The sequence below is a fragment of the Saccoglossus kowalevskii genome, chromosome 6, assembly GCF_978046115.1.
Source record: "Saccoglossus kowalevskii chromosome 6, keSacKowa6.1, whole genome shotgun sequence".
In the NCBI taxonomy this organism is placed as follows: Eukaryota; Metazoa; Hemichordata; class Enteropneusta; family Harrimaniidae; genus Saccoglossus; species Saccoglossus kowalevskii.
In genome coordinates, this window is record NC_140646.1 from 23,643,126 (window position 1) to 23,671,043 (window position 27,918).

The following is a 27,918-nucleotide window of genomic DNA, read 5'->3' on the forward strand; positions in this document are numbered from 1 at the left end:
TTGAAAAATATAACATATTTAATGAAATGGCATGCTCAGGTACCATGATCGATTAATGCGTACATCTGCGAGTCCAATTGTGGATGAAATCTGCTACTTTTCCCAAAAAACAAACTATTCTCTTGATGGACGATTCCTCAGTACCTATGCGACATCTATCAACCGAACTCGTCCCCGTACACATGCTGAGACAATACAACCCAAACCAGGGTTGCAGCATATCCCTGAAAAGTGCGTTAATGACGAAATTCTTCAATGTATGCTTCTTGCCATTTTATTTTTTTCATGAAAATATTTTTAATTTACCAACTCAAACTACAATTTCAGAAGGGATTCCACATTGCTGCGTCAGTCATATATGCCTTCCAGAGATTTGAAACTAAATACATTCAAAATGCATGATAAAATGGAAAACTACTTGTATAAAGTTGGTTTTATTTCACAATGGAATTAGAGATCTACAGTAAATATATGTAGTGCATTAATCAATATGAAGTTTATATACATTATCCCACTTTGCAAAATTAACCCAACAAAGACCATGACTGATGCTTGGTACCACAGGCAAAGAAGTATTGTAATTTGTTAACTTCAAAATAAACCCTGCAATGCATAAGTAATTGAACACTTGTCAGAGAATAATTCCCCAACTTAATCAATGCAGCCTTGTATACGTCGCTAGTACCAAGCACCATGTTCAAATTTATTAAGTTTCAATTATGGCTTTAATATAAAACTAAATTGTTTAGATTCAAGACTCTCTTCCATACAGTACTGTAAAATCTGTATTAGAAACCATGGCTTCTATTAAAATGTAACAGAGGGGATACGGCTTCTATTAGAGCATCTACATATATAAGAAATGATGAATTTTTGGTTCTCGGTTATTCAAAAAGAATGGGTGCGACTTTTATTGGGGATACAGCTTCGAATACAGATTTTACGGTATATACTACTAGGCCATTCTAAGATAATTAAACTGACAAACACAGGACTTGAGGCTACCCATGAAATGTACACATCAGGTGATCTGACTGGATAGACTTGAAATTGATAACCTGTGCTTATGAAGTACGCATGCAAAACAGACATACAAACCCTAAAAAAAAATAACTAATTTCAAAAACTACAATACAGAAATATAGTTATGGCAGCAATATAATGTATAATAAAGAAACTTGAAAATAAACTTCAAAAAACCTGAAAAATCAGATGATTTTCTCACACTGCGTGAAAGTTAGTTACATATTAAAAACTTCCATATGGCGCACCACATTTGCTCCAATAGAAATGCATGCAACAGTGTCATTGTCTTGTTATGGAACAAGTTTTTATGCAATTTGCATTAAATACTTTAACAGGATTTACTAATATTTTTAATATACACAGCAAAAAGATAAGTTTTACATGGTTGCACTTCTAAAGAAGCCAAAAAAAAAAATCAGTTTTTACATATGCTTCTAATGGAGCAAATACAGTACCTGTGAAAGAGTATATACTGGCATTACTTGCGTGGTATCAGGGTTATAATTATGATTGCAGAATCAACAAGCTTAGGTGTGAATTTTCAATCATCAGTTATCAAATTTCATATCAACACCATAGCCAAAGTGATATTCTGTGGTGGTGGTGGTGGTGGATGTTCTCAGTTTTCATTGGAGTAAAAACATTGGATCATAGATGGCAATACTGTTGCTGGATCAGTTCATTTTATTAGACATTCTACCATTTTGTTTATTCTTTCATCACTGATATATGTAACTGGCACACAGCCGCGACCCACCACCATTATATGAATTGCTGGGAAATCTGGGATGCAGATACGTCATGTACATCCACGTCCGGAGTCCACACATTGGTAACATAATAGCACATGCATGAGAAAATGTTTGCATCTACAGTATTGAACTGAGAATTTGAATCACAATGACCACATTTTCTACCACATGTATTGTAAATTAACTAACAGGTAGACCCTTTCTTTAAATTTAAAAAAAAAATATTTAAAAAAAACTACATACGAGTGAGCTTTTATAAATGAAGTGTTATTAAAGCATGCAGCATTTAAACTTGTACAAAATATAAGACTTCAAAATTATCATTTATTTACAATTCAGATTGCCAGATCTATGATTATTAAAGGGCAAACTACTTTTATGCTGGATAAGGGGGGGGGGGGGCTAATGTCAGACGGGAATGATAAAAAAGTGGGGGCGTTAGAATGACAAGTTAAACACACGAAGTTACCCCCTATCTGTATCAGACACCAATTCACATTTAAGTTTAAAATAAGCAGACCCTTTCGTAACATTCAAGTTTCAAAAGTTTCAACAGTGCATTTGAAATCACTGTTGGAAATTAGCACCAAAAGATACAGCTGGCGACAAAAAAAGTGCTTGTGAAAAACACACCTCCTCAGTAGTTTCCCCAATTATACATTACAAGCAATCTTTATGACCCTCTGGCATGTGGGTTGTACTATCATTTGAATAACAAAGTGAAATTATGTGTTGGATGTTCCTGTCACAGGTGGGTTATAATAAACTGCGTCAGAGGTACATTACTTGGGGTTTGCAACTACGGTGACATGATACAAAGATCCAGTTACAATCTCACTCTTGCATAAGCATTCCAACTCAGAACAAGCAGCCTGTCGGCTGAGATAGCTCCGCTGTTAGCAATGCACATTTCAATTAAAGAACAGAAGATATCATTAGAAAATGAACAATATGTATAGTATCAAAGCAATGGGACTTGCCGTTTTGAACAAGGATTTAAAAATATCACTTTTCACCAAAATTGACAAAAACAATTATCAAAATTACATAATTGAAGATATCACCACGAAATTAACAAATCTGAAAGAGGTCCACATGTAGTACCTATATATGTAATATAAAAACAATCAGACTTGCGATTTTCAACAAGAAGTCGAAAATATCACTTTTTACCAAAAATGACAAAAATATTCACCAAAATTAGAGAATTAAAGATATCATTACAAAATAAACAAATCTGAGAGAGGTTCACATGTAGTACCTATATATGTAATATCAAAGCAATTGGACTTGCAGTTTTTAACAAGAAGTCGAAAATATCACTTTTTACTAAAAATGACAAAAATATTCACCAAAATTAGAGAATAGAAGATATTACAAAATGAACAAATCTGAGAGAGGACTACCCAAGGTACATATACACCAAGTATCAAAGCATTCAGGCTTATAGTTTTCAAGAAGAAGTCAAAAAAGTAAAACATTGACACAGACGACGGACAATCACTCATATGATAAGCTCCGCTCAACAAAGTCGACAGCGAATGTGAATGCGAATGCCCAAAGTGACTAGGATACTGGGATGTTCAGGTGGATACGACAGATTACGATAACTATATTTTCTGTACATTTTCGATGTATTACATTTTTTCACTACGAGTGTGGTAATACATGTTTTATTACAAACCGCCTATGTCATGTCAGAAGGTCGTAGCCTCAGTCTCGCTATCTACGAGATGAGACTTGAATGGGATCTTGGCATGATGTCACCATACAGTACGATGTGCGTTGCAAACCCCAAGTAATGTACCTGACTGCGTACATAATTTCCTGGCATAAATTCAATGCGCTTTCCTGCCATACTTTATTAAAATGCAAATGTACAAGAGTATTAGCTTTTTGTTACGAACAGTATAGAATTACCGCCAGCAATTCTCCTTTGATTACTCCAATGTAAGGAAAACCTAATTGGAATACTGCAGCTTCCACCTGACTATTTTTGCTTCACACTGATACATGTGGACCTCTTTGAGATTTATTTATTTTGTTATATCTTTAATTGTGGTGAATATTTTTGTAATTAATTACTAATTATACACGCTAGCTTTCTTCCCCTTTATAGAAACATAAACTTGCACCTGCCTGTATATTTAACAAACTTGAGATTAGGGGAGGGGGGGGGACTACCTCCATAGTAGAGTTTTAAATCAGTTGGTGTGTGCCAAAATGGATTCTATGGAAAGTTTTTTAAACATGTCTTTCAAAACATCACCTCCATGGATACACTATATTCCTAAATACACAAGATGAAACAGTGTCAGCAGGTTTTGAGAAGATTGGTATTTTCGCCTCAGAGATTTGTACGAACAAAACTGATGAAGCTTATAGAATGCACTCAATAATTTTGAGCTAATTTTATAGGAGATAAAAGTTTAGGCTTCAACATTGGTGTGTAGGATCTAAAGATGACATACTGTAAAACTTGTTTAAATAGCTACGTGCCATTTTAGCAAATTTGATTCCATGCATGAATTAACTGAATTTTAATTTAGCTAAAGTGTCAACAATCTTACTGTGAGAATATATTTTAAATTAGTGACATCTTGAATTAGCGAAATTACAGATTAGCTAAAATAACATGCTAGCTAATAATACATGTTTTACAGTATGTTGCATTAAACAAAATCCACAAAGATTGAATGGAACCATACATGTTATATTAGGAGCATAAATTGCCTTTTCTGTATGTTGGTTCATTATGACTAAAGACACCTCCATTATACAAGTGCATAGACGAGTAAAAAAATTAAAAATCAGAAATTCTAGAATCTATGAACTTTGACGTTGAAAATTACATGATTGCAATCTTATCTACTCAAAATGAAAAGCTCAATTTTTTGAAATGTTTTATGGTATCCATGAAAAGTTCTGCCAGGTATTATTTTGCCCGATCACTGCTCTAAAATAGGTTGGAAAAAGTTTTGGCTTAGCTACCGCGTGTAAAATAATTTCAACCTTGTAAATTTCAGGGGTCCCAGCATTGTGGTCATTCATCTTAGGAAGTTTTTTTAAAACTCTAGCTTCAGTTTGAAAGTTCACAAAATATTTGTAAAATATAATACAAACTATGTTTATTACTACGGTATTAATAAGTATGTGGGGGATATGTTTGCTACAACTACCAAGGAAGAGTATCCAACTCGGGGGTGGGGGTGGGGGGGTATTGTCCCCAAAAGATTATTTTATTAAAGCATGCATATCGCAACCACAATACTTGATACTGTTCGTTGTGAATTCCTTGTATGTAAAAAATGATAACTGAAGCCTCCTTATTTGTTATGCAAATTAGTTTAGAAACTTGCAATACTTGTTTTTCAGAAATAGAAAAAACTGAGAAATGCTGAATTGGTAATATTGGATAGTTGTAACCACAAAACTAAATATCAAGCATATACAAGATATGGGTATGTAACTTTGATGTTTTCGCATGCAATGAAGATGCATAATCTGTGTGCGCTTTGTTGCGTCTTTCTAACCAATGGCATAACAGAGTGGATGTACAGAAATAAACAGAAATGACATTAAAAAAAAAAAAAATTTGAGAATAATTATGTAAGGATATTAGCGAAACCACAAGAGACTAACACTAACCAGTTATTTTACTGGCTCACTCATTTGCTAAAGCGTTTTTAGAAAAGAAAGCTCGCCACGCGATTTTGTGATCATGTATTTTGCGAGACTCTTTCAATTCTTGTGAAATATTCATTGCACACCACAATACTTACATACAACCATCTTATATATACCTGATACATCACAAAAAATTAATTTTTGGGGGCAATCAATAAGACAGATGGTTAAAATAACAGTTGCAAGTACGAATACTGCTAGTCCTTGTAAAGTGTTATCAAAAATATGTCTATTTTAGTATGGTACTCTCTTTTATAATTTACACAACTTCCCTAAAATATAAATACAGACTTGTGCAGAGATTTCAGAGATTTACTGTAGGTACTGCAATGTAGAAGCCAGATGTGTCACATTAATCAATCAAACACATCATTAATTAATGCATGCATGTATGCATGTCATTAAATCCTATTGTCAGTTGATCAATCAACACCGATAGCAAACTACCATGTACTCATTTGCCTAATAGCTAAGCCATGGTGTCTTGTGGTTCTTGTTTGATCATAACAGATGTACCATCTGGCTGTACTAGTACATATTGTTTACTTGGGGGATCAGAACTATTACTCTCATCTGACATAATAGACGGAGGACTCTTAGAAGGCTTCTTTTTTCTACCCATTACAGCGTGTCCTTTCACAGCCTTATAATTAGCCGATTTACGTTTTCGAAACATGTCCTCGTCTGACACCGCCACTTTATGCACTTTAAACATGTGTTGTGCTAAGTAGTCTGTTCTAGCGTATCCAGCACCACAAACGTCACAAACATAGGGCCGAAGGTGCGTATAGATATGATCTCGTAAGTGATTCATGCTTTTGAACCTAGCATTACAAGAGTTGTATGTGCACATGAACGGTCTAATGTCACCTGATTTGGGATCAAGTGGATTTGGTACTCTTATGTAGAATTTCTCCAACTGAATTGGTTCAGTGTTAGATCCGTGTGTGGGAGTATCGTTTGTAACATCAACAGCTGGGCTGTTATCCTGCATGATTACCTTGGGGGTGAAAGTTCTCGGTGTTGCATTCTGCTGGTTGTCTGGTATTTCTGTCGGCAAAAACCCCGGCCCATTTGGCGAGATAAGAGCCTGAGGCACGTAAATCGGTGAACTCACAGCATCAACATTCGGCAATACATTATTGGTCACTATTGGAAGATTTTGAAATTCAGCCTGTGTTGCTAAACTATGGGTCACAGTTGGAGGAATTGGAGTATTCAGGGCTGCCAAGAAAGCGCTCTGTTGTCCAACCACCAGGTTGCCATGGATATTGTGTTGAGAGACCAAACCACCACTTTCCCTGATTGGATTCGCAGGAGTATTACTATTACTAGGAATGCTGCTAGGCAGAAATGACAATTGACTTGCACGACTTTCATCAACCTGCTGTGTGAAAACATGAGATGAAGTTGGTCGAGACGCTGGCCCTACGTCCATATCTACCTCATCTTGAAATAATGCAGATCGTTTTGCAGAAGGTGCTCTGACTGGTGAGTAACATTTTCGCTTGTTACCTGTATTCTTAGAAGGCATTGTACCATAAAAATCAACCAATGGTTCATTTTCTTGATCATCTTCACATCCGTCGATCTCATTTTGTTTTTCAGCTGCCAAAAATTCTGGAAAATCTTGTTCAGTAACAATAGGTTTCACGTCGTCTTCCTGAATGTCTCTATAAAGAAAGTTATGCTTGGTAACTAGATGTCTCTCTAAATACTTCTTACGAGTAGTTGCCCAATCACACACTTTACATCTAAATGGACGTATGTGACTAGCGATATGGTCGTTCAAGTTATTTTTTCTCTTAAACGCTTTGCCACACATAGGACATGGAAATGGCCGATAAGGTGAAACACTGAAGTCCTTCATGCCTGAACCAATAAGCCTGTTGAAAATTAAGGGTGCAGGCTTTTCATCCTCCTCTTCAGAAACATTTATTATCCTACTTGCATTGAAATTGTCACTAGTCTCAGTAACATTAGACATTGGAGAGGAGCTCCTAGAACCATGGTTTTCATCTGGCAGAGAGATTTCCAACAATGTTGATTTTTCATCCTCTGCTTTCTTCATTAGTGCATCGTGCAGTAGAGAGGCAGCTGAACTTTGTTCAGATATAGATGCTTGGCCATTAGATGTGCTTCTGTCTTTCCCAGTCTCCCCATTAAGTAAAGTATCCTCATCGTCATCTGCCATACCACCAGCATCATCATCATCATCATTACCAACATGCGACTTCTCATTCCCAGCTTCTTCAAATTCATCTTTCTCCTTCAATGCTTCTTGAACATCAGCATCCGTTTTTCTTGGAACAGTTTCTTTTTCCATCAGTTGATCACCTTTAGAAGTGATTTCTGGTTTCTCGTTTTCAACTGTTTTCTCATCCTCTCTTAAAGACTCAGCATCTTCAGCTTCCAAAGCAGTTTTATCTTCTTCATTCACCTCCTCTTCTTCTTCTTCTTCTTCTTGGTTAACTTCCTCAATTGTGTCTTCATCACTTTCTTCTTGTTCGCTCTCACTTTCAAATTCAGGTGATGAAGGACGTCTTCGTCTTTTGTTGCGAGGCAGGTACCTGGGACCATTATGCTGGCGTTCAATGTGTCGAGCAACATTATCATTTCTAGCATTGCGCCAACCGCAAACAGAACAACTAAACGGTTTCAAATGACTTTTAATATGTTCAAAGAGACAATGTTCCGAACCAAAATTTTTGTCACACGTTACGCATATATGTGGCCTTCCCTTCTTCTTTGGGTCAAGTTTTCCATATTTGGCTAATACTGTTTTTGTATCGTACGTTACTTCTCTGAGAACACGAGGCATTCCGCCCTTTTTCTTTTTTATTTTCTTCATGTCTCGTTTCTTTGTTTGTTTCTTCTGTACATTTTTTTTCTTTATAGCTATAGCGAGTCTGGACATAGACTTGCACTCTATTGTATGTGTCCTTAAAGCACTGTAGTAAGCAAATTGTTTGGTGCAGTTATAACATTTGTATTTTTTCCCCACTGGCTTAGTAACCACTGGTTCTATAGTTTTTTTAGCCGGGCTAGAGACAGCTTTACTACTTGCTGTACTAACAGGCACATCATGTACATTTTTACAATGTTCTTCTAAATCTTTCACCGACGGGAACAATAACAAACAACGAGTACATTCACTTGGGTTGGGCGCAGTCTTACAGGCAGTAGGATCTCGTGTCTCAACAACTGTTCGTGCATGACCTGTAACTTTTTCGGCACAGATTCTCTGCTCATGTAATATCATAGAGGATTTGAACTCAAATTTTTCATTGCACCAACTGCATGCATGAGGCTTTACTATGTTAGTTAGTGCTTTTGAGACCCTGCATGACTCCACATGGAATTCATATGATGTTTCGGTTGAGAACAATCTGCAGCACTTGCTGCATTTATAAATAATTGATGAGATTTTTTTCTTTTCGGGAAGTCCTGATGTTGGATTTGTGTCACTTGGATTTGTTACAGTGTTTTCAGTCGTATCGTTTGGTGTGTTCTTGGAGATTATGGGCATCGAAGTGGTAGTTTTATTATCAGAAGTTGACTGGCTTTCTGAATGTTTTGGAATAGGATCAACACTGCTTGACCCAGCAGTCCCAGATGCTTGATTCTCTTGTCCGAATGAAATAGAATTAGCCACAGAAGTAGACTGAAGCGATTTCATCATTTGAACCAGGTTTTGTGTGGCGGTTGTGTTTTTGTTATTTGATTGTTGTATTGCAGGTGGGAAATTAAGCACGCCATTACTGAGAACACCTTTACTCATAACACCACCGGATGTGGTTGAAACATTCTGCTGTGGCTGATACTGTTGTGGTTGATACTGCTTGGGCTGCTGACTTGCTGGTTTAGGTTTGGGTTGAATTATTAGTGGGCCAGCCGGCTGTATAACATTTGCCACTGGTGGACTCACATAGTTTTGCGCTTGAGGTTGAGGCTGGGACTGCACAGTTGACTGAGGCATGTAGGCAGTGACTGCAGTCCCTGTTAGAGGTTGGGACTGCACGGTTGACTGAGGCATGTAGGTAGTGACTGCAGCCCCTGTTAGAGGTTGGGACTGCACGGTTGACTGAGGCATGTAGGCAGTGACAGCAGCCCCTGGTTTTGGTACAACAACATGCTGCGTGTACAAGGGTTTCGAGATTTTACTTTTTTGAGGAGCAGACGAGTCCAGTTTCTCTCGAGTTTGGATGATGACAGACCCCTTAGTGTTAGGGCCGGAAATATTCTGAATGACTATGTCACCGTTCATGATAGTAATATTAGTGTTACCGTGTTTCACAACAACAGACTGATTTGGATTGATCTGTGTCATAGGTATGATGATGTTATTCCCTTGCTGGAGTACTTTAAGTGGTTGCGGCTGTGGTGGTGGTGGAGGTGGAGGGGGTGGTGGTGGTCTTTGTAATGACTGTGTCATTTGTGGAGGTGATATCACTTGGTTACCAAACAACAGCTGTCCCTGTCCAATCCCTCCACTACCCTGCTGAAATGTTGCTTGAGCCAATTCAGCTCTTCGGTTCACCATCCCTCGGAATACAGTTGAATTAGGTATCTTTGGATTGTAGATAGCAGGAGGGGCTTGTAAAGCACTTAATAATTGATTCTGAGCAGTGGTCAGAAGCTGCTGTGGTGGCGGCTGTAGCTGAACAGGACTGGGAAATAAAGCTGATGCGGTGGAATTTGAATGACCATACAATTGTGGTACAGATATATATCCTACCCCAGAGTTTGCAGTTACTGGTAGATTCATGCCCATTTGGCTGGCAGAGCTTGTTTGAACAGTCAATGGATGGCTTATGGATGATGACAAAGCCCCAGCCATATCCCCTTTATCCACTGTGCTGTCATTTAAATTTGAACCGAGGCCGTACGCCGCAGCCAGATCAGAGTAGTCATCCACCATATCAGCCCAGCCCTTTTTCTTTGTTTCTTCTGTGGTATTGCCAGAGGAACTGATTATTTCTTTTTCTGTGACCTGGTTGTCTTTTACAGTATTATCGTGCTTACTAGTTTCCTGTTCACTTTTATCAGTTTCCTTACTCACAGAATCATTCACAACTGAATCAGCATTTTTATCAGTATTTCCACCATCAACATTCGAAGCATTTAAACTGGGAGTAACAGAAACATCAATCTTTGAGTTCCCAGATAAAGGTCTTCCCTGATCCATATCCATTGGAACCTCAGCTGGCTCTACTACTATTGTACCAGGAGGTAGATCTGAGGGAACTTTGAAGTTTTCACTTTCCTCAGGCTGTTTTTTCTCTCCAGACTGCAGCTGTGTTAGCCTCTGACTGATAGCATCGAGTCTAGATTGTTTGACTGCCTTTACAGCTGGGTCCTTTTTATAAATAGAGAAATTAGGACTTGATTTACTCTGCAGAAGACCAACAGGTGACACATTATTACAGTCTGATTCATCTGCACTTAAGGTTTCTGGTGTACTATCGCGTACATGTGGATCCATATTTTCCTCCAGGACATCTTCAGATTGTGTATTGTCCTTTTCTGAAGACTGTGAATCATCTGGTTTCTCAGGCATATTATTATTGTCATTGGATTTCTCGGGTGTAGCATTATTGTCTTTGGAGTTCTCAGTTATATCATTATTGTCAATGGATTTTTCATTATTGGTGGTTTTTTCAGTCTCCATGCCTTCTGAGTCTTGTAGGACATCTACATTAAATATCTCATTCCCAGAGACCGTCCAAAAAGTAACCTGAAATAAATAAGAAACATTTCTTAAGCCTTTGACATACATAATTATGCATTCATCAAAATATTGCTAAATACAGTAACATATCTTTGCCCTTAGATGCAGACCAAAAAAAATTCACTCTTTCTCATTTCACACACCTGCCCAAAAAACATGTGTCCGGGGAATTTTTTTTTTTTTTTGGGGGGGGGGGGGGGGGTAAAAATACATCACAAATGGTAACAAGTTGAGCAGTGAAAATACTACTCATTTTAAGGTAGCGGGACTATTATTTGCATGCTTGTTTTCATCTTCTAATTGTGACCAAATGACTACAAATAGACCCAGGAAAGTATATATTTTTAGAATCGCCAGACTTCAAGCTTTACAAAGGTGTGTTTGCCATGCCCGTATCTGCATTCTATGACCCGTTACTCAATCAAAGGTGAAAAATTACTTTTTCTGCAAAAAAAATAATTACGCATTTATGGTGGCGATAAGAAGTATTTTTTTTCACTTTTTCTAGTTCTTCAATAGTCTGGTTAATTGAATGTGTCTGGTCAGTTTTATGCAAGCAACGCGTTTTAAAAAAACAGTGTGATGAATTTCAATTACTGTTTTAGTCGCATTGTCCCCAACTCAAACCACAACTCGTTGGTAAATAATCGATGAAATAAATAGTTTGTCTGGACACATTCAAGTTCCTCTCACTGTCACCTCAAAGCCGTGAAAATTTGGTGTTAATCCGACGACAATAAGTATGCGTTATTTTTTGTTAAAGACCTTGTATTTTGAAAAACATAAACTCCTAGAAAACGTCCATGAAGTAACAGCAAAGATTTTCAAGCTTGTTTATCGGCACAATCAATTTGTTTTCCCATCAAGGTCTGCTTTAACATGTGTAGGGACATCCAAATGTGTAAGGCTATTGGAAACCAAAAAAATATAGGAATGGGATAGCTATAATTGGATAAATTCGGCATATGAAATCACCAAAATCAATGATTTTTTTCAGTGGCTGTGTGACCTTGTGTCTGAAACATTCATATGCAAATGACTAATCTGTGAAACAAACAGGGGCGGAGACAAACCACTCAAATGTTTGGAAACACTCCCTAACATTGCTTTGTCTTGAGTTTATCTTTGAAACTTATAGGCACACAGATTAAACCTGTGTTGTTGATTTTGGAAAACACTTCTGAGGCTGCCTTGCTTCCCTTCAGAAAATCTACATTTTAACCAACTTACATGACATTCTATGTTCTGTTGACTTTATCACATGAAAGTTTATAGTGCATTTCATCAATTAATAAATAAATGTGAAAATCGTAATTTTCAACACAAATAATAGTCTCACTACCTTAAGGAGTTTTTAGCAAAATTAAAGATTATAATATCATACTTATATTATTATGGGTTCATGCCGTAAGAATACAGAAACTGGAAAAAAAATCACCGAAAATATAATAAGTGTCTGAAATGTCATGAAAAATAGCATTCTTACACTGGTACCTATGACAGGATTATTTCTTCATATCTCAAAATTTTGCAGTGTCATAGAATGAAAAAGTTATTATTTTATATAAATCCCAAAACGACGGGAGATTTATAAACCAAGCCAAGAATAAAGTACTATGTTAATTTACACATTGGTATATTTTTTTTTTTTATCTGAAATAAAGGCTAACCATTATCAACATTGTTTTAGACATTTTCCTTGAACCAGCATGGATAAACGCCACAAATATTAAGGCTACCGCAATAGAATGCAAAAAGGGCATAGGAAACAATTTCGCTAACAGGGTTCTAGCACTGTGACATCAACAATAGAAGGGCAGTATGCAACACTCTTTTAACCTGGGGGAAAAAGTTTTTATCTGAACGAGTGGCTGCTCATTTTCTTATGTAGCTACATCGTCTATTAATAGCATAATCACCACGAACAAATTTTTTATAGCAATATACATTTTAACTAGTCAGGGAAACCCACAATTTATTGTAAGCAGTGAATTGTGGTTTTTTTTCATGAAAATTTTTTTGTGTGAAAATGTAGCACTTGAGAATTCTGATTTTATTTTTAACACTATTTACTGTAAAATACTTTATTTTTGCTTGGAGTTTACTTTCGCTAAAGCAATGATTCATTGAAAATAAAATCCAGTGAATATACCTTTTTTTCTTATATTTTACATTCAACTTGTCAAAAATAAATTCCATACAAAGTATTTTCAGCGAAAAATTAATTCCAGCTAAAATAAAGTATTTTACAGTAACTGTACTACGGCAAAATGACAATTGAGAGAATAATTTGATCATTCATAAGAAAAATTTATGTTAGGATTTTTATGAGAACTTGATGGTATGAGTACGTGTATATGGAAAATATTTGATATTGTTTTTCTGAATTACAGCAGTTAACCGGAATTCGTTAAGCTGAGACGATTTACAAATTTTTGTGAAATACTTCACGTGATACGACCACAATAAAGCTTCTAAACACATAACTACCCTATATTTATTGAACTTTCTCAAATTTTTAGCTCCGCGAGCAGACACGTAGTTTCTTCTGTGAATTTCCAAATTTTCAATACTTACAGGTGCTGATCAAAATGAAATATACAGACGTATTTATAAACATATGGGCAAAGTGACGATGTTGAAATTGTGGTGTAAAACGTGTTCTATTAGAAAAGACCGCCAGAAGCTGTCGTAGCACTAAATAATTAACATTTCCACCAAAAGGTCGACTCGACTGTCAGTCTGCATTATTCAAATTGCAGTCTTGTTTTCCCATAGGTAATTATTTCAAATCCTCCAAATACTCTACTTGTCTGACTTAGCAACCAGGGTACTCCGCTCAAGAAATTATTGAAATGACAATTTTCGCTCTTTATGTGCCAAATTAGAAGAAATATATTGTGTCCTTTGGGGAAAATAAAATTGCGAAATGAGTCGTAATTAATTTCAACAACATTTTTTACAATGAAACAGAAATGTTCACAAAAAATACACACGTTTTATTACAATATTATTTATGTACCATCAGAATTTACAGTGTAAAAATAATCAGGGTGTGTGGGAAAACAGTCAAAGTCAAAAGCTTCTTCATTATTTTTGTAGTTAAATGTTCGATTACATGCAAACTCTTGATGCAAAACAATTTCTGAATGATTTGACCGACGTCAACACCTCCTGACCCGACAGGTCAAGTCTGTTATTAAGCATTCAGTGTCATACTGACGTAATTTTCCAGGAATTTCCCAATAGTGACAATCCTCGGGGGCGGACATCCGGGCATTTTCACCGCCTGGCAACCCGCGGCGGTGAAAACAAAGGCCCAAAACTCGCAGAAAACGGTACTTCGGGATGATTGTTGAGACTCCTCTGAACAGTGCAACAAAATTAGCCCTACGTGTGTAACATATATAAATTTGGTTGTTCGGGATTACTTTAAAGTTGAGTTTGTGTTGTTTTCTCGAATTTTCATCGGCTCGACCGGCGTTCCACAGCAGCGCGCACAGAGCCCATAGAAATGCATGTACAGTGGTGCGCGTCTTAGCAACGTGGAACGTCTTGTGACGTAGCACCGCCCCGAGGATAGCATTTTCTACAACCAAATGTGGAAATGAATTGCAGATGTTAAAATATGGTCTCTTGGCACAGATTTTGAAAACAAAGAATGTCAAGATCTTTTTTAAAAACGAATGATTCACAATTTCTGAAAGGTAAACTGATGGTGGAATAAGTATTCAACACCCTTCCTGGCCGCCAACAGGTCAAGTCGAATTGTAGTTTAATCATTCACACTCCAATGACAGTAGTCATAATGGACACTTGTAATCAATCTGAAAAGAAAAACAACGCTCAACAATGTTTCATGACTTGACGAATAATTTGGAGTTTCGAAAGGGTTAGATAAAATCAAATGAGACCACCACACCCCTAAATTGAGGGTGGGCGCTTAGTTGAGCATGGGTGCTAAGTCAGATGAGTACAATCTTGTAACAATCTGTTAATTTTAGACCTACGGAAGTCCCTCCTACAATGCTAGACAATAGTTGTCCACAGCGATGATTTTGTGCCTTTAAAATTATCACAGTGCAACTTGAAGGCAAACAATGAAGTATGAAATGCACAATATCATTATTGGAATGTAAACAAAGCTTGTAAACCAAACGAAACATGTAGATTTGCAGATGTGTGGTTAATTAGAGAGCAGCATACATAATTAAACAAACCACGTCGGTCATCGTCATCGTCATCGTCATAGTGATCTCCACGGTCCAGCATTTTCCACAGCACCAAAGTTGGAAAGGTGGTTTATTTGCATAACAAAAGATAACATGCTTAATTTGTTCATTACAATGTGGCCTATGGTTCCTTTTGAAACAAGATTGGCGTTCTCCCCACAAAAATAGAGCTCAACTTAAAAGCATGAAGTAATTTAAAATACAGGCAAAGTAAAACAATAACGGCAAATTTGCCGTTTATTAAATCATTTCTAACAATTTTATGGAAGTACCAGTATATACGTGTACATGGTAGCACAAATGAGGAACAGTGTTTGATGCAGACAGTTTTTATGAAGCCGATGCATTTTACAATCAACTGTACAAGTAAAAGTTAAATCGGTTCTTGATACTTTTGTCAAATTTTCACAAGTTTATTGAAACTCATGTGTAGTGAAGTCATCTGCTTGTTGCAAAACCGAGTGTATACATAAAGATACAAGAGTTTCGTTAAGAGCTGGCCACCGGCCATATGACCTGCTACAATCCGAAATGGGCAGTCTACTTTCTGGTCTCCCCCCTCCCCAATCGCCTACGCAGGTCTTGCTGCAGCTCTTCGTACAGCGGAGAGCCTTTTTTTTTGACCTGTTGTTACAGGATGATGGCCTGCTATTATTAATACATTTGTGACACCCCTGACGATATATTAAAGAAATAAGCAAAACAGTCAATGACTGAAATTATTTCTTCTAATCTAGTAGAAGAGTGCTAGACTAATATATTATGCGTTACAGTATATTGTATTTGGTTTTTGTCAAATATATCAGACTCTGAATGTTTTTTTTGTTAAATTTTGATTTATTAAAATTTTTCTGACATATTGGACGAATTTGGTACTTCAAATAATATTACTATCAAGCTGCTTAATCCTTCATTATCACAGCAGACCACGTTACCAAACTTTAATTTTATTAAAGTTTCACCACATATTGTAATTTGACTAGTGATCTCTTGTCTTGGCTGCATTCCTCCCAGCAAAGTGCTTGGGCAACACAGCTAATTTTGTTTACGACAGTCATGTTAAATCGAAGAATACTGATGACCTAAGAAGGAAATAGGCTACTAAGGCATGTTTGCACTAGAGAAAATTATATATGCGCAAGTGTGCCTTGTCTTTAAAAAGGATCTCATATGCTACGTTCACACGACAGCATTTTATCGGAGCCCAACGACTCGAGCCAGCAAAAATTGCCGTATAAATGCGTTTGGCTCAAGCTAAGTTCGGCTCCACTAAACACTCAGGGTTGAACTCCGATAGGGCCGAGTCCCGACATGGCTCCGATCGTGTAAACGCATCAGGGCCCAACTATTGGAGCCAAATCACGCCCTCAATCGTCTTCTTCGAGTAACCTCTCATTTCAATTATGGGGTAGACAACATCTTTCGTAATTTCACGCAATTTCTGACTTGACGAAGAGCTACGCGTCCTAATATATGGTAACGAATTATTGCGATAGATTGATAGCTCAACGGGAAACAAAAAATGGCGTACGAAATTATGCAACAAAAACTTGAAAGAACAACTGAATGGAAACTTTTTAAAGACACTAAAGATAAAAATCGTAGAAGCGATCGCGGTACGGTGTTGTGTTCCTGGTAGTTTTAGATTCTTCCATAGTCCTCTATGATAGATAAAGGGAATCTGTGATTCTTCCTAGTAATTTAGATATCACTAATTTTGCATGACAATAACTTGAGCGAATAGGCTGTATTAAACGCATTTTAGCTGCTGTGTTTCCTGTTTATTCGAGATACTAATACCTAAATCATAATACCAGTCATTGTCTTTTCTACCTCCATGCTCAGGCTCGCGACTGTTTCTTTTTTCTCCTAGCTCAACAGCATCATGCCATGTAAAGAAAAAACACAAGCACAACACTAAAATCGTTTTCAGTCACTAATTATTCAAGGGCACTGTTCCGTTCGGCTCTGATCGAACTGAATCGAACTGAATCGAACTCTCGAATGCATTGGAGATAATCTCCTGCTAATCCGTGGGAGGTGCAGTAGTTCGGCCCCAATAGAATGCTGCCGTGTGAACGTAGCAATAATCTTGTGTTTACACCAGCTTTTTTTTTTACAAGATGCGCAAATATGACAGCCACTAAAATAATGCACACAAAAGCACTGACTCGAGATAAGCAAAGTTTTGGCTCACTACATACATTTTGTATTTCAAAAAAAACAAAAATGCATGGAGTTTTATGGAATGGTTATTTTTGGAAATTTTCTCTAATATTATGGTGCTATGAAACTATGACTACCTGATTGTAAACAATCAATGAAAATTACACATTTCCTTATAATTTTTCTCCTGAACCTCCACATCAAGCATCACGGCTAATTTACATAACAATACATCTGATATTCATATTTTGGTTATTTGCATAATAATAAGTTTCCCCAGCTAATAACTGTTAATATAAAAATTAGTCAATCTAAAATCTACAAATAACTAAAGACGAGATATTTTTATATCTGATTAGGCCACACTGATTTAATTTTATGGATGACATCCTCTGAAGACCCCAAAACTAATGCGGGAGGGCGAAAAAAAAAAAATTGGCCAAAAAAAAAAAGCTGCTAAAACCACAGGACTACGGAGCTATTATTACGAATTTAACCACAGTGTATCAAAAAAACAACAAGTCTTCATTTGTAGGAGGCACATGCTGATGTACACATTTCGTACTGTATTACTGTCACAGGTATCATCACCTTTGATTTTGAAAAGGCAAGAGGATAAGGCAGATGTTAGCTTTGCCAAAGGCATACACATCAACTCAATAATAAAGAAAAACTTACTGTGTTGTATTGAAAAAAAAAATTAAAAATGAACAATAAGTTTGTCAACAGCAGCCTGGAAATTAACTTCTTTGACATTCAAACTACAGCTTTTAAAGTGACACTTAAGATAGACTAAGTGTAGACACAAATGCTCTAGAACTACTTCAACTATGTAACAAATTATAAGAGGCTCGATATTGAAAAAAAAAACACCAACAGAGAGTCAACACAAATTTGGATGCAGAAAATTATGTACATGTATCTTGATGAAAATGGGTCATATGATCAAAATATTACTGAATGTGTGTGCAAGCAAATTATCCGAATCAGAAAATGAAAAAAATAATAATAAACTTTTCTTCACCCCGTAAGGGGACTTCGGCCAAGGAGCTTCTGCTGCTTTCGTTGCAGTTTTGTCGACTTCAATGCAGACAAAGCAACCGAACTGATTTGTCGCCTGACCGACTTTTAGGCCACCGTACACCTCCACTCCTCTCCCATTTCTCTCATCATTGCAGAAGAAATGCGGGACAGCCACTCTGGACAATATGTTCTCAAAGTTGTCTGGGCGAAACTCGTTTGCCACTACCGACCTCTCGTATAGCTGTGTAAACGTCTCTCTGGCCAATGTCAATTGCGTACCAGTCTACAACAATCCCTCCGTTTTACCTCTTAACTTTTATGCTCACGTATTTTGGTGGTGTGATCGCCATGTTGGATCATTTATGGCAAAATTTGCATTTTATGAGGCAATCTCTTTCCCATAGGTCTCTGCGCTTCACGTAACGCGCATCTAACTGTGCGGAGTTTGGTTTTGAAGTAGTTTTACGACAAGTCGGCGCTTTGCGACAATATGAGTCGGCAAGTTCCGGACAGAAAACCGATCTGTGGAGACTCGTCATTGGAGATTTTTTTTTTTTTTTGAGAACAGGCGAAAACTAATGCGCGCGCGCGGATGTCATCCATAAAATTAAATCGGTGTAGCCTTATTGATATACATGTACATGCGTACAAAAAAAAAAAATGAAAAGACTTATGTTATAGCCAGTCAGTAAATATATTGTTCATGGAGGTAACTGGGTCATCATTATTTTGTGTACAACAAATACAGTTAGTTTTAGTGTCACTGTCAGTTAATATAAACTCAGGAAAAACATTTTTTGGTTAAATTTGTAAAGTCTACGAGATTGCGAGTTACATGTATCAAAATATGTTGAAATTAATAAATCAATAATGACAAAATTAATTTTCTTCTATGGCATTTCAGCTCACAAAGTCATCAATTTTATTATTGACCTATACCTTGTGGTGACTCTACGATCAACAATCATCGTAACATTGTCAGCGGATGGCATTGCGTTGAAGGGGTATTCACCGCTGCAGTTACGATCATCGGCATCTGACTTTTCGGAGTAAAAATACACAAATTTAGTTTTGTTAAATAAAATGATTCATTTACGATTATATTAGACATTACATCAAAATCTCCAACAAGATGTTGTTTTTAAACATCGCGGAAACACATGCATACTGTGCTGCCATCTTTGTTACCTCAATTAGCCCTTGTTACCCAGCATCCTCCGGTTTATATCACCTTAGGGTGACCACAGTCCCTCTATCCCCGGTCTGGAAACGATAATTGTATTAGGTGTGAATTGGCCTCCTTGCGGGTATGGGCAAAGCATTGTCACATGATCAGTATACAGTCGGTCACTATTTTTGACATCGTCAGTGTTATGTTTTTGTTTTTTTAAACTTGGTTTTTTATTCCAAAATTCAAGCTTTTTCACATAATTGTTTAATCAGGATATTTGTATAAGGTCATATTTTATGCAGCGACTAGTTCTTTAATTCATCTATTTTACCAGCAGCTGCACATTTTCGCAACAAATTTTCATACTTTTATACCCAGAAATTTTTCGTGTTTTGGGGTGATTAAAATGAACTCTATTTTATTTGCCCTACTTCTCGGCATGAAACCAATATTTGTCTTCGATTTTGACATTTTATGGTCGAAACATATTAAAAATTGGTGGGCTGATTTGTTATTTGTCACACTGTATTTTGTTTACATTAAATTTTTCGATCGTAATTGCAAATGGCGACATTTTGAAATGACAATGTACTCTATTCGGTGCTGAAAATATCATTTATATACAAAAATTGAAGCACTTTTGCATCAGTTGTTTTATAGTCAACTTAAACTGTTATGAACCCCCAAAAATCAGAAATATGAACATGAACGACGCCAAGTTTTTTCCCAATTAAAACTAGAAAAAGAACATAATTTCCTATATTAATCGTTGCATGACAGGAACTGGATGTTTATGAGTTTGGAGACTAGTTTTGATACGTACGTATCAGGGTTCAAAAACCACAAATTTCATAATGCTAATTTTGTTTACCCGGTACATGTTTTGTTTACATTGTGGTTGCCCGAATTTGAGATCAAAATGAGGTATTGCTTTGCATGACAGTGAATTTGCCGATTTTAATGAATATTCTGCCGGTATTTTAATCTGTCTGACTTCCTGACTCCCTCGGCCCGGGTGTGAATGGTTTGTATACCCGCAATGCAGTTCAAGACAAAAGGACACCAGTCTGGGGATAGAGGGACTGTGGGGAGACATTCTTCGGTACTAAAGCACTCTATGAATGAGGTATTTCTTCAAGGTTTGTTTTTTTCTTCGGCCGTCTCGTCTGCTGTTGAATAATTTTTGCTTTGATTTATTTACAGTTTTTTTTACGTGCGACTTAATTTTACTTATTTTTTTTTGAATTTTTAGTAATTAGTGTCACTGGCGATAGAGTAGTAAAAAACACAAATAACCGCAGTACAGCAAATCGGGCTAGATCTTCCCGTTGTACGCTGCGTTTCTGATACTTGTATTGTCACATTGTTGGCCGTTATATGCAATAGGAAAATTATTATTAATACCCTAGTATTTGTTTTCGATTTGGAGGCTCTGCACCTTCAAAAGAATTGGTACTTCTTGCAGACTTCCGTTTTTATCACTGTCTTTGTATGGCTAACAAAAGCGGGATTACCTTTCGATCAATACATGTTGTTTTAGATTTGTGCAAGACGAGGCATGTTTCGGCTGTTGATTTTTTTCAAAGGTAGTTGTTTTTCTCGGGAAAATTGCACATAATAAATGCATTTAATAAACCTTTTTGTACTCATTTGTACAATTTAAAATAAACATAACTAGTTTGCTTGTTACATGAAAAATTTCAAGGGGCTCAATTTTTGCTTATTTTACCTGTCCTGCAAGATAGTGTAATATTTTACTTCCACTTGGAGTTTATTTTCGCTGAAGGGACAATTCAAAAGAAATAAAATTCAACGAATGTCCCTTTTTACCTATACTTTACAACAGCAGAAATGCTTATTTACAATCAATTTAAAAACACTTGGAACATCCACAGCCGAAACAGCTGCTTTTGAAAAAATCAGCAACTGAAATATCCAGATCAGAAACGTCTGTGGCCAAAGTGTCCAATACATAGATATAAACGTATTGAAACCGAGAGTTTAACAAACACAAGTCAATAAAATGGCCCAAATTGCCTAAAAATTCAACACATAAATAATGACTAACTACTTTGAAATAAGTTAAACATAAACATAGTTGACAATAAACTCAATTCAGTTAGGATGCCAATGCATAATACTTTGCTATATTTAAACCGCTTTACACGAGCGTAATACGTTCACACCTGTTTTTAAGCTGCTGCAGCAATTACGTAATAGATAAACTGGTGCTTCGAGGGGGCTTAAACTCTGCCGTATTTAGTCCGTTTATGCCTCGTACCTCTCATTATCTGGTTTACTCTTGCGATGCTGCAATTTATTTTAATTTTATTTCACAACTCCATGGAGTGCTGACCTTATTATACAATTAACATGTTTATTCACATGTTGTAAAAGGCAAATACATTTTGTACATAGTGGAGTTGACTAATTACATGCACACTGTGGCAATTGATTACACATTTTCAGGAACAGAAAAATTTACGAAATTATCATTACCAGGCATTCTCTAAGAAAGACCCGGAACAAAAACGAGACAAAAACAAAAGATTTTTCAAGTTAGCATAGGGGAAATAACATTGCTAAGTACTACCGTCAAGGAATGCTATTGTTTAAGCTAGTCTGTGATTGGTTGTTGGCAATGTTTGGGAGATTTTGACCAGTTTGTGACGTAGGCTTGACTTAGAGAACCCATTGTATCGCAAAGTCAGTAGACAGTATTGAGGTATTCGTGTGACTAGTTTATGCACCCTTGCGGCAAGTTGAAAGCAATTTTGACACTGCAAACTCTCATGATGAACTCTTGATTTTACACCTGAAACTAGGTTTAATTCATGACACTTAGAAATTACAATTACAGTCAAACAAAATAACATTCTGTACCATCCACTTGTAATAGAATTCATGTTGGAGCAGGAAAAGCATGCAAATAATTTTGCAAGCATACATCAAGTACTAACAGGCAGCTATGTACAATGCACGATAGTAGGTGTGCGAATTAAGTCACTTAATCATGTAGACAAAATGCATGGACTAATGACATACACTGCTTATACATGAATAGGTCACGTGACCACACACTGAACATACATTAGCATAACAAGAACATTGAAATGTTGAACAAATAAGTTTGCCAACCTAAAAATGCATTCATTAAAAAAAACATGGAATAATAATTACCAAAAGAACCAAAAAAAACGCAAATATATTTTTTTTAATTGAGTACAAGAGTTCAAATTTCATAGCAATTTTGTTTAAAACAAGTTAACGTCATACGCAAGTTGCCAATCGAGCTAAAAAGCGTTTGGAAAACAATAAAGTAACCAAACATAATTTCAAAATGTGACACTTTTTAAAATTTTTAAATTGATTCAAGACGGACAGAGCCAAAGCAACAAGATTGTCGCATTTGCTCTATAAAAATTCGCATCTCTAATAGAAAGCATATACAAACAAAAAATTTCAAGCACTAGACGCTAGATCAAATGTGACGATAGACTTGTTTCTATAAGCACATTTCATAAGTTTCTAATTGAAGCAGGGATCTGCGCTAGCGACCAACACTCAGAATTTACGACCAGGAGAAAAAGTTGCTGACCTGCACTATTCTATTTGTTTATGATACACACAGGATGTCGGCCACTAGCCATCATTCTATTGTCCTTGTTGCTTTTAACAGTACACACAATGACAAAATTAACACAGAACAAAACATTAATGAAACAAGACACCTCTGTTCAAAATCAACATACAGTGTGACATTGGAATAGGTCATACATCAAGATAATAGAAATGAAGACATTGATAAATAACCAGAAGGAAGGTTTAACGATTGCGGTGGTCATAACAATGAACAACATGCTTTGAAAAAAAATTTCTCAAAATACGTATTTTAGATTGTATTTAAATTGTATCTATTTTTTCATTTTTATCAAAGCAGATTAATTTTACATTGAAACATTTTGAATAAAAGTGAAATATATTAAAGTAGGTAAATCGTAACTACTACGATGGCAAAAGAAATATTAATTAGCTTATGAATATTAATGAGATCATTAATATTAATTAGCAACCAGCACTCAAATCAGGCTGGGCAGAACCCTGTAGAAAAAATACAATATTTTAATTTTTTTAGCGAAAAAAAATCCCATCTAAAATTAGGTTATCAAGAGAATGTGTACAAATGCACGGTGGAATCGACTCCTTCTCTACGATCGACAATACAAATTAAAATAAGTGACCAAATTTGCATTTAATTCCGAGTACATACTGTAAAATACTTTATTTTAGCATGCAATTTTTTTTCGCTATTTTCGCTGACAGAATGATTGTTAAAATAAAATCTAGCGAATATACCTTTTTTCCTATATTTTACTCTCAACTTGTCAAAAATCAGTGAAAATAAATTCCCTACAAAAAACACCCAAAAAGTCTTTTCAGCGAATATTAATCCCAGCTGAAATAAAGTATTTTACAGTATACTGTTATTGTCACCACAAACAACTGACTTTGACAACCAGCCACCCCAATCTGCACATGCATGTACTGGCATTTCTAAACAAACATATAATGTCTCTAGGGTAATGTCTGTATTGAACATAATAACCGAAGTCAGCCCAAAACAAGTGACGTAAACAAACCAGCAGTAACTGAGCGACAAGATAATTTGGAAACAAATTGAGCAATCAGTTACCAGATATCTCTGTGATAACAGTAACTGATATTTCACTTTGCATTTTTGTCTTAAAATAGGAATAAAGCCTGATTTACATTAAAAAAAATTCTAAAATTTGTTTTGTACCTTAAATTTTTATAATTAAATTATTCACAATGAAAAGCACATACAAATAATAAATACTACAATGAAAAATTGACAGAACATTGTAACCGCAAAAACCGAAAGCATTTCAAAGAAACGTATAGCGGGTGGTGGTTGGCCGACATCCGGGCAAACAAGCTGACCTGCTTGTAGCACCAGTGACGTCAGATATGCTGAAAGATTAGCATATATGATCACATGTCAGGTCATGTGATGGAACACAAATTTGCATACTACTAGTATGCACATATAGGTTTCGGGGAGCCACAGGGAATCGTGCAGCCTGATCAGGTTTGACGGCAATAGTTGGCTTGCCCTGTGAATAACACGCAATACAGCGACGAACTTAAATAAGGGCAACAGAAATAAAAATATATACAAGTAAATTAGAATCTAATGTATTTCCAAGAAACAAAATTAACGAAAATCAATTAACCAACATAATTTTTTTTAATTCACAGAAAAAAATATTGTTGATATGTAAATTTATTTGAAAGCAACTATATTCGTTAGGCACAAGTTTTATTGTAACTAGTGGTTTAACAAGCGAGTATTTTATTTTAGACTACATGGTACAAAAAATAATTATTAGACATAACTAACAAAATGTAACATAAATTGTATAAACAACAAGGTTATGTAAATTTTGGATAACATGTTATTAAGCAAAAAAAATGTAATTTAATACTGATAAAAATTCATTTGATTAATTTGGAATAAATATGTGTCATTCAAAGAGAATATTTTGGGTGAGCAGTGCTAAAAAATTCCCAAAATTTTGGATGATAAAATACTAAACGATTCACAAGTATTATAGAGACCAATTTTGCTTGCATGAAGTGGTATAGTACGATTAGTTATTTTACCTTGTATATTTTGATGGAACCAAACTACCAAAATAATTCCGTATTTACATTGAAAACACAAACTGCCTAGCCAAATTAATAGCTCTTTGCAGAGAAAATCATAATACAATACTTCCTAAATAACTTAAACTCTACCTCAATGAGGGCCTGTTGTCTCCAAATGATGTGACCTTCACACATAAAGTTGTATTACAAACCAGAAATACATTAATTTTACATTTATATATCTAGAATCGACAACAATGTAAGAGTTATTAAAAATTTGGCACCTGGGTCGAACTAACCAAGCGACATGACAACTCAGCACTAACGAATTGACACGAACACTTGGTAACCAAGCATCATGGCTATGACGAGAGCCACAGATAATTTAGCACTTAACCGAACAATTAGTTCATACCAGATCTCCGAAGCGAGCACTGGTCTTGTGATAACTGGTTTTTCACTATGCATATTTTAAAATGTGAAATGAGAGTAAAGTCTGATGAAACACTATTATGCCACACACATACTAAAATAACAAATTACATTATCGCAAAAAATATGTTTCACTAAAATTAGCCGTTACAGTACGTTATAATTTTTTTAATTAAATTAATCAAGCCGAAAAACTCATCAAATTAAAATTTGGGCAAAAGCGTGCAATAAACAACAATAAATTGACGATACACCAGCATGCTATGTTCAAAAAAATAGAACATTGTAACAGCGAAAAACCCAAAGCATTAACAAGTTAAGGAAACGTATAGCGGGTGGTGGTTGGCCGACATCCGGGCAAACAAGCTGACCTGCTTGTAGCACCAGTGACGTCAGACATGCTGAAAGATTAGCATATATGATCACATGTCAGGTCATGTGACGGAACACAAATTTGCATACTACTAGTATGCACATATAGGTTTTGGTGAACCAATAAGGGAGCCTCAAGGAATCATGCATCCTGGTCATGTTCGATGGCATTAGTTGACTCGCCCTGTAAATAACACTCAAAACTCTGACTGACTTCAAAATTGCAGCAGAATTATAAATATTAAATAAAAAATATCTATCGTATTTTGAAAAAAAAAATTATGAGAGATATGAAAATCAATTGACTAACATTGATTTTTTTTAATTTATAAAAACAAAATGTTGACGCTTGAACAAATTTGAAAACAACTATTTACAAGATGCAAAATTTTGTTTCGTTTATCATGTGACTTGAAATAAGCAGTATAAAAAATTATTTAATATCGTTGAATTTACTATAACAAATCATAATAAAATGTATATACGAAAAAATGTTTTGTAGTTTATGGTAAACATGTTATTGAGCAAAAACTTGTGAAATTTTATTTCTTACGAAAATTTATTCACGGAAAAGTAAAAGTATAAATGATTCAAAATATATAGAATTTTTCGGGTGTGCGATGTTTCACGCAGCAAAAATTTTTATTTGGTAATTATTTATAAATTTTAATCTCACAAAATTGTGGACGATAAAACAAAGTTTCACAACTATTCTTATTGAGATCAATTTTTCGCAGGATGTGGTATATACATGTAGTAAGATTAGTTATTTTATCTAGTGTACTCTGATGGAAGAAAATTATCAAAATAATTTAGTTTGTACATTGAAAAACACTAACTGCCTAGTCAAACTTTTCTCTGAGGCTCACTTTGGGAAACCGATAGCACTTTGGAGAGAAAATCACAAAACGGTACTCGTACTTCCTGAATAACCTAGACTGTGCCTCATCGAGGGTCTGCCCTCTCCAAATGATGTGACCCCATACACATACGAAGTCGTATGACAAACCAGAAATTCGTATTATTTCACATGTATACGACGTCAGCCGAATCGGCGACAATGCGAGAGTTATTAAAACATCGACAATTATTAACAATTCGTGGTTGAACTTAGTTGGCAGTCGAATATAACACACGGGTCAGTGCAGGGAAGGCAACACCATGATATACACTAACGGGAAAACTTACTTTTTACCGTGGATCTCTATGTTATTACAAACGATCAATATCCACATCTGGGTGGGAGTTTCAGCGGCTAACTGGCAAGTTATTGAACGTTGAAATCACAGAATCAAGAACAATTACACCCCGTACTAAAGCAAAATCCGACTGCACCCTTTCTGTCGAGCTGTCGAGAAATTTAGTCTGCGTCTGGCCTTCATCATAATGTATGCAAATAAGGACCGCGCCAAATCATGCATGCATGCCGTGGAACTACGCAGCATAGAAAAGCAATATTTTGAAGCATCCACAAGTCACAAATTGCAACAGTTTTTCAAGGTATATCTGTAGAACTCTTACCTCTTCCGAAGTGTTATCTGCTACATTATCAGAAGACGTATTATCTGACTGTGGTCGTACATTTTCACTGTCCGTCGAGAGCTCCGCACTCACTTCCGCCATCTTGTCGCTGTTCTATTTACGGGCACTAAAGGA

At 36.0% G+C, this 27,918-nt stretch overlaps 1 protein-coding gene across 1 annotated transcript; it reads right to left on the reverse strand.

Moving 5' to 3' along the window:
* Positions 1-415: 415 nt before the first annotated feature.
* On the reverse strand, positions 416-27,918 carry LOC100376572 (uncharacterized). Its single transcript, XM_085500226.1, has 2 exons — positions 27,784-27,918; positions 416-11,202 (listed from the first exon to the last, which is right to left on the reverse strand). Exons 1-2 carry the CDS (start codon positions 27,883-27,885, stop codon positions 5,935-5,937), a joined length of 5,370 nt encoding a protein of 1,789 aa, XP_085356352.1. The 5' UTR covers positions 27,886-27,918; the 3' UTR covers positions 416-5,934.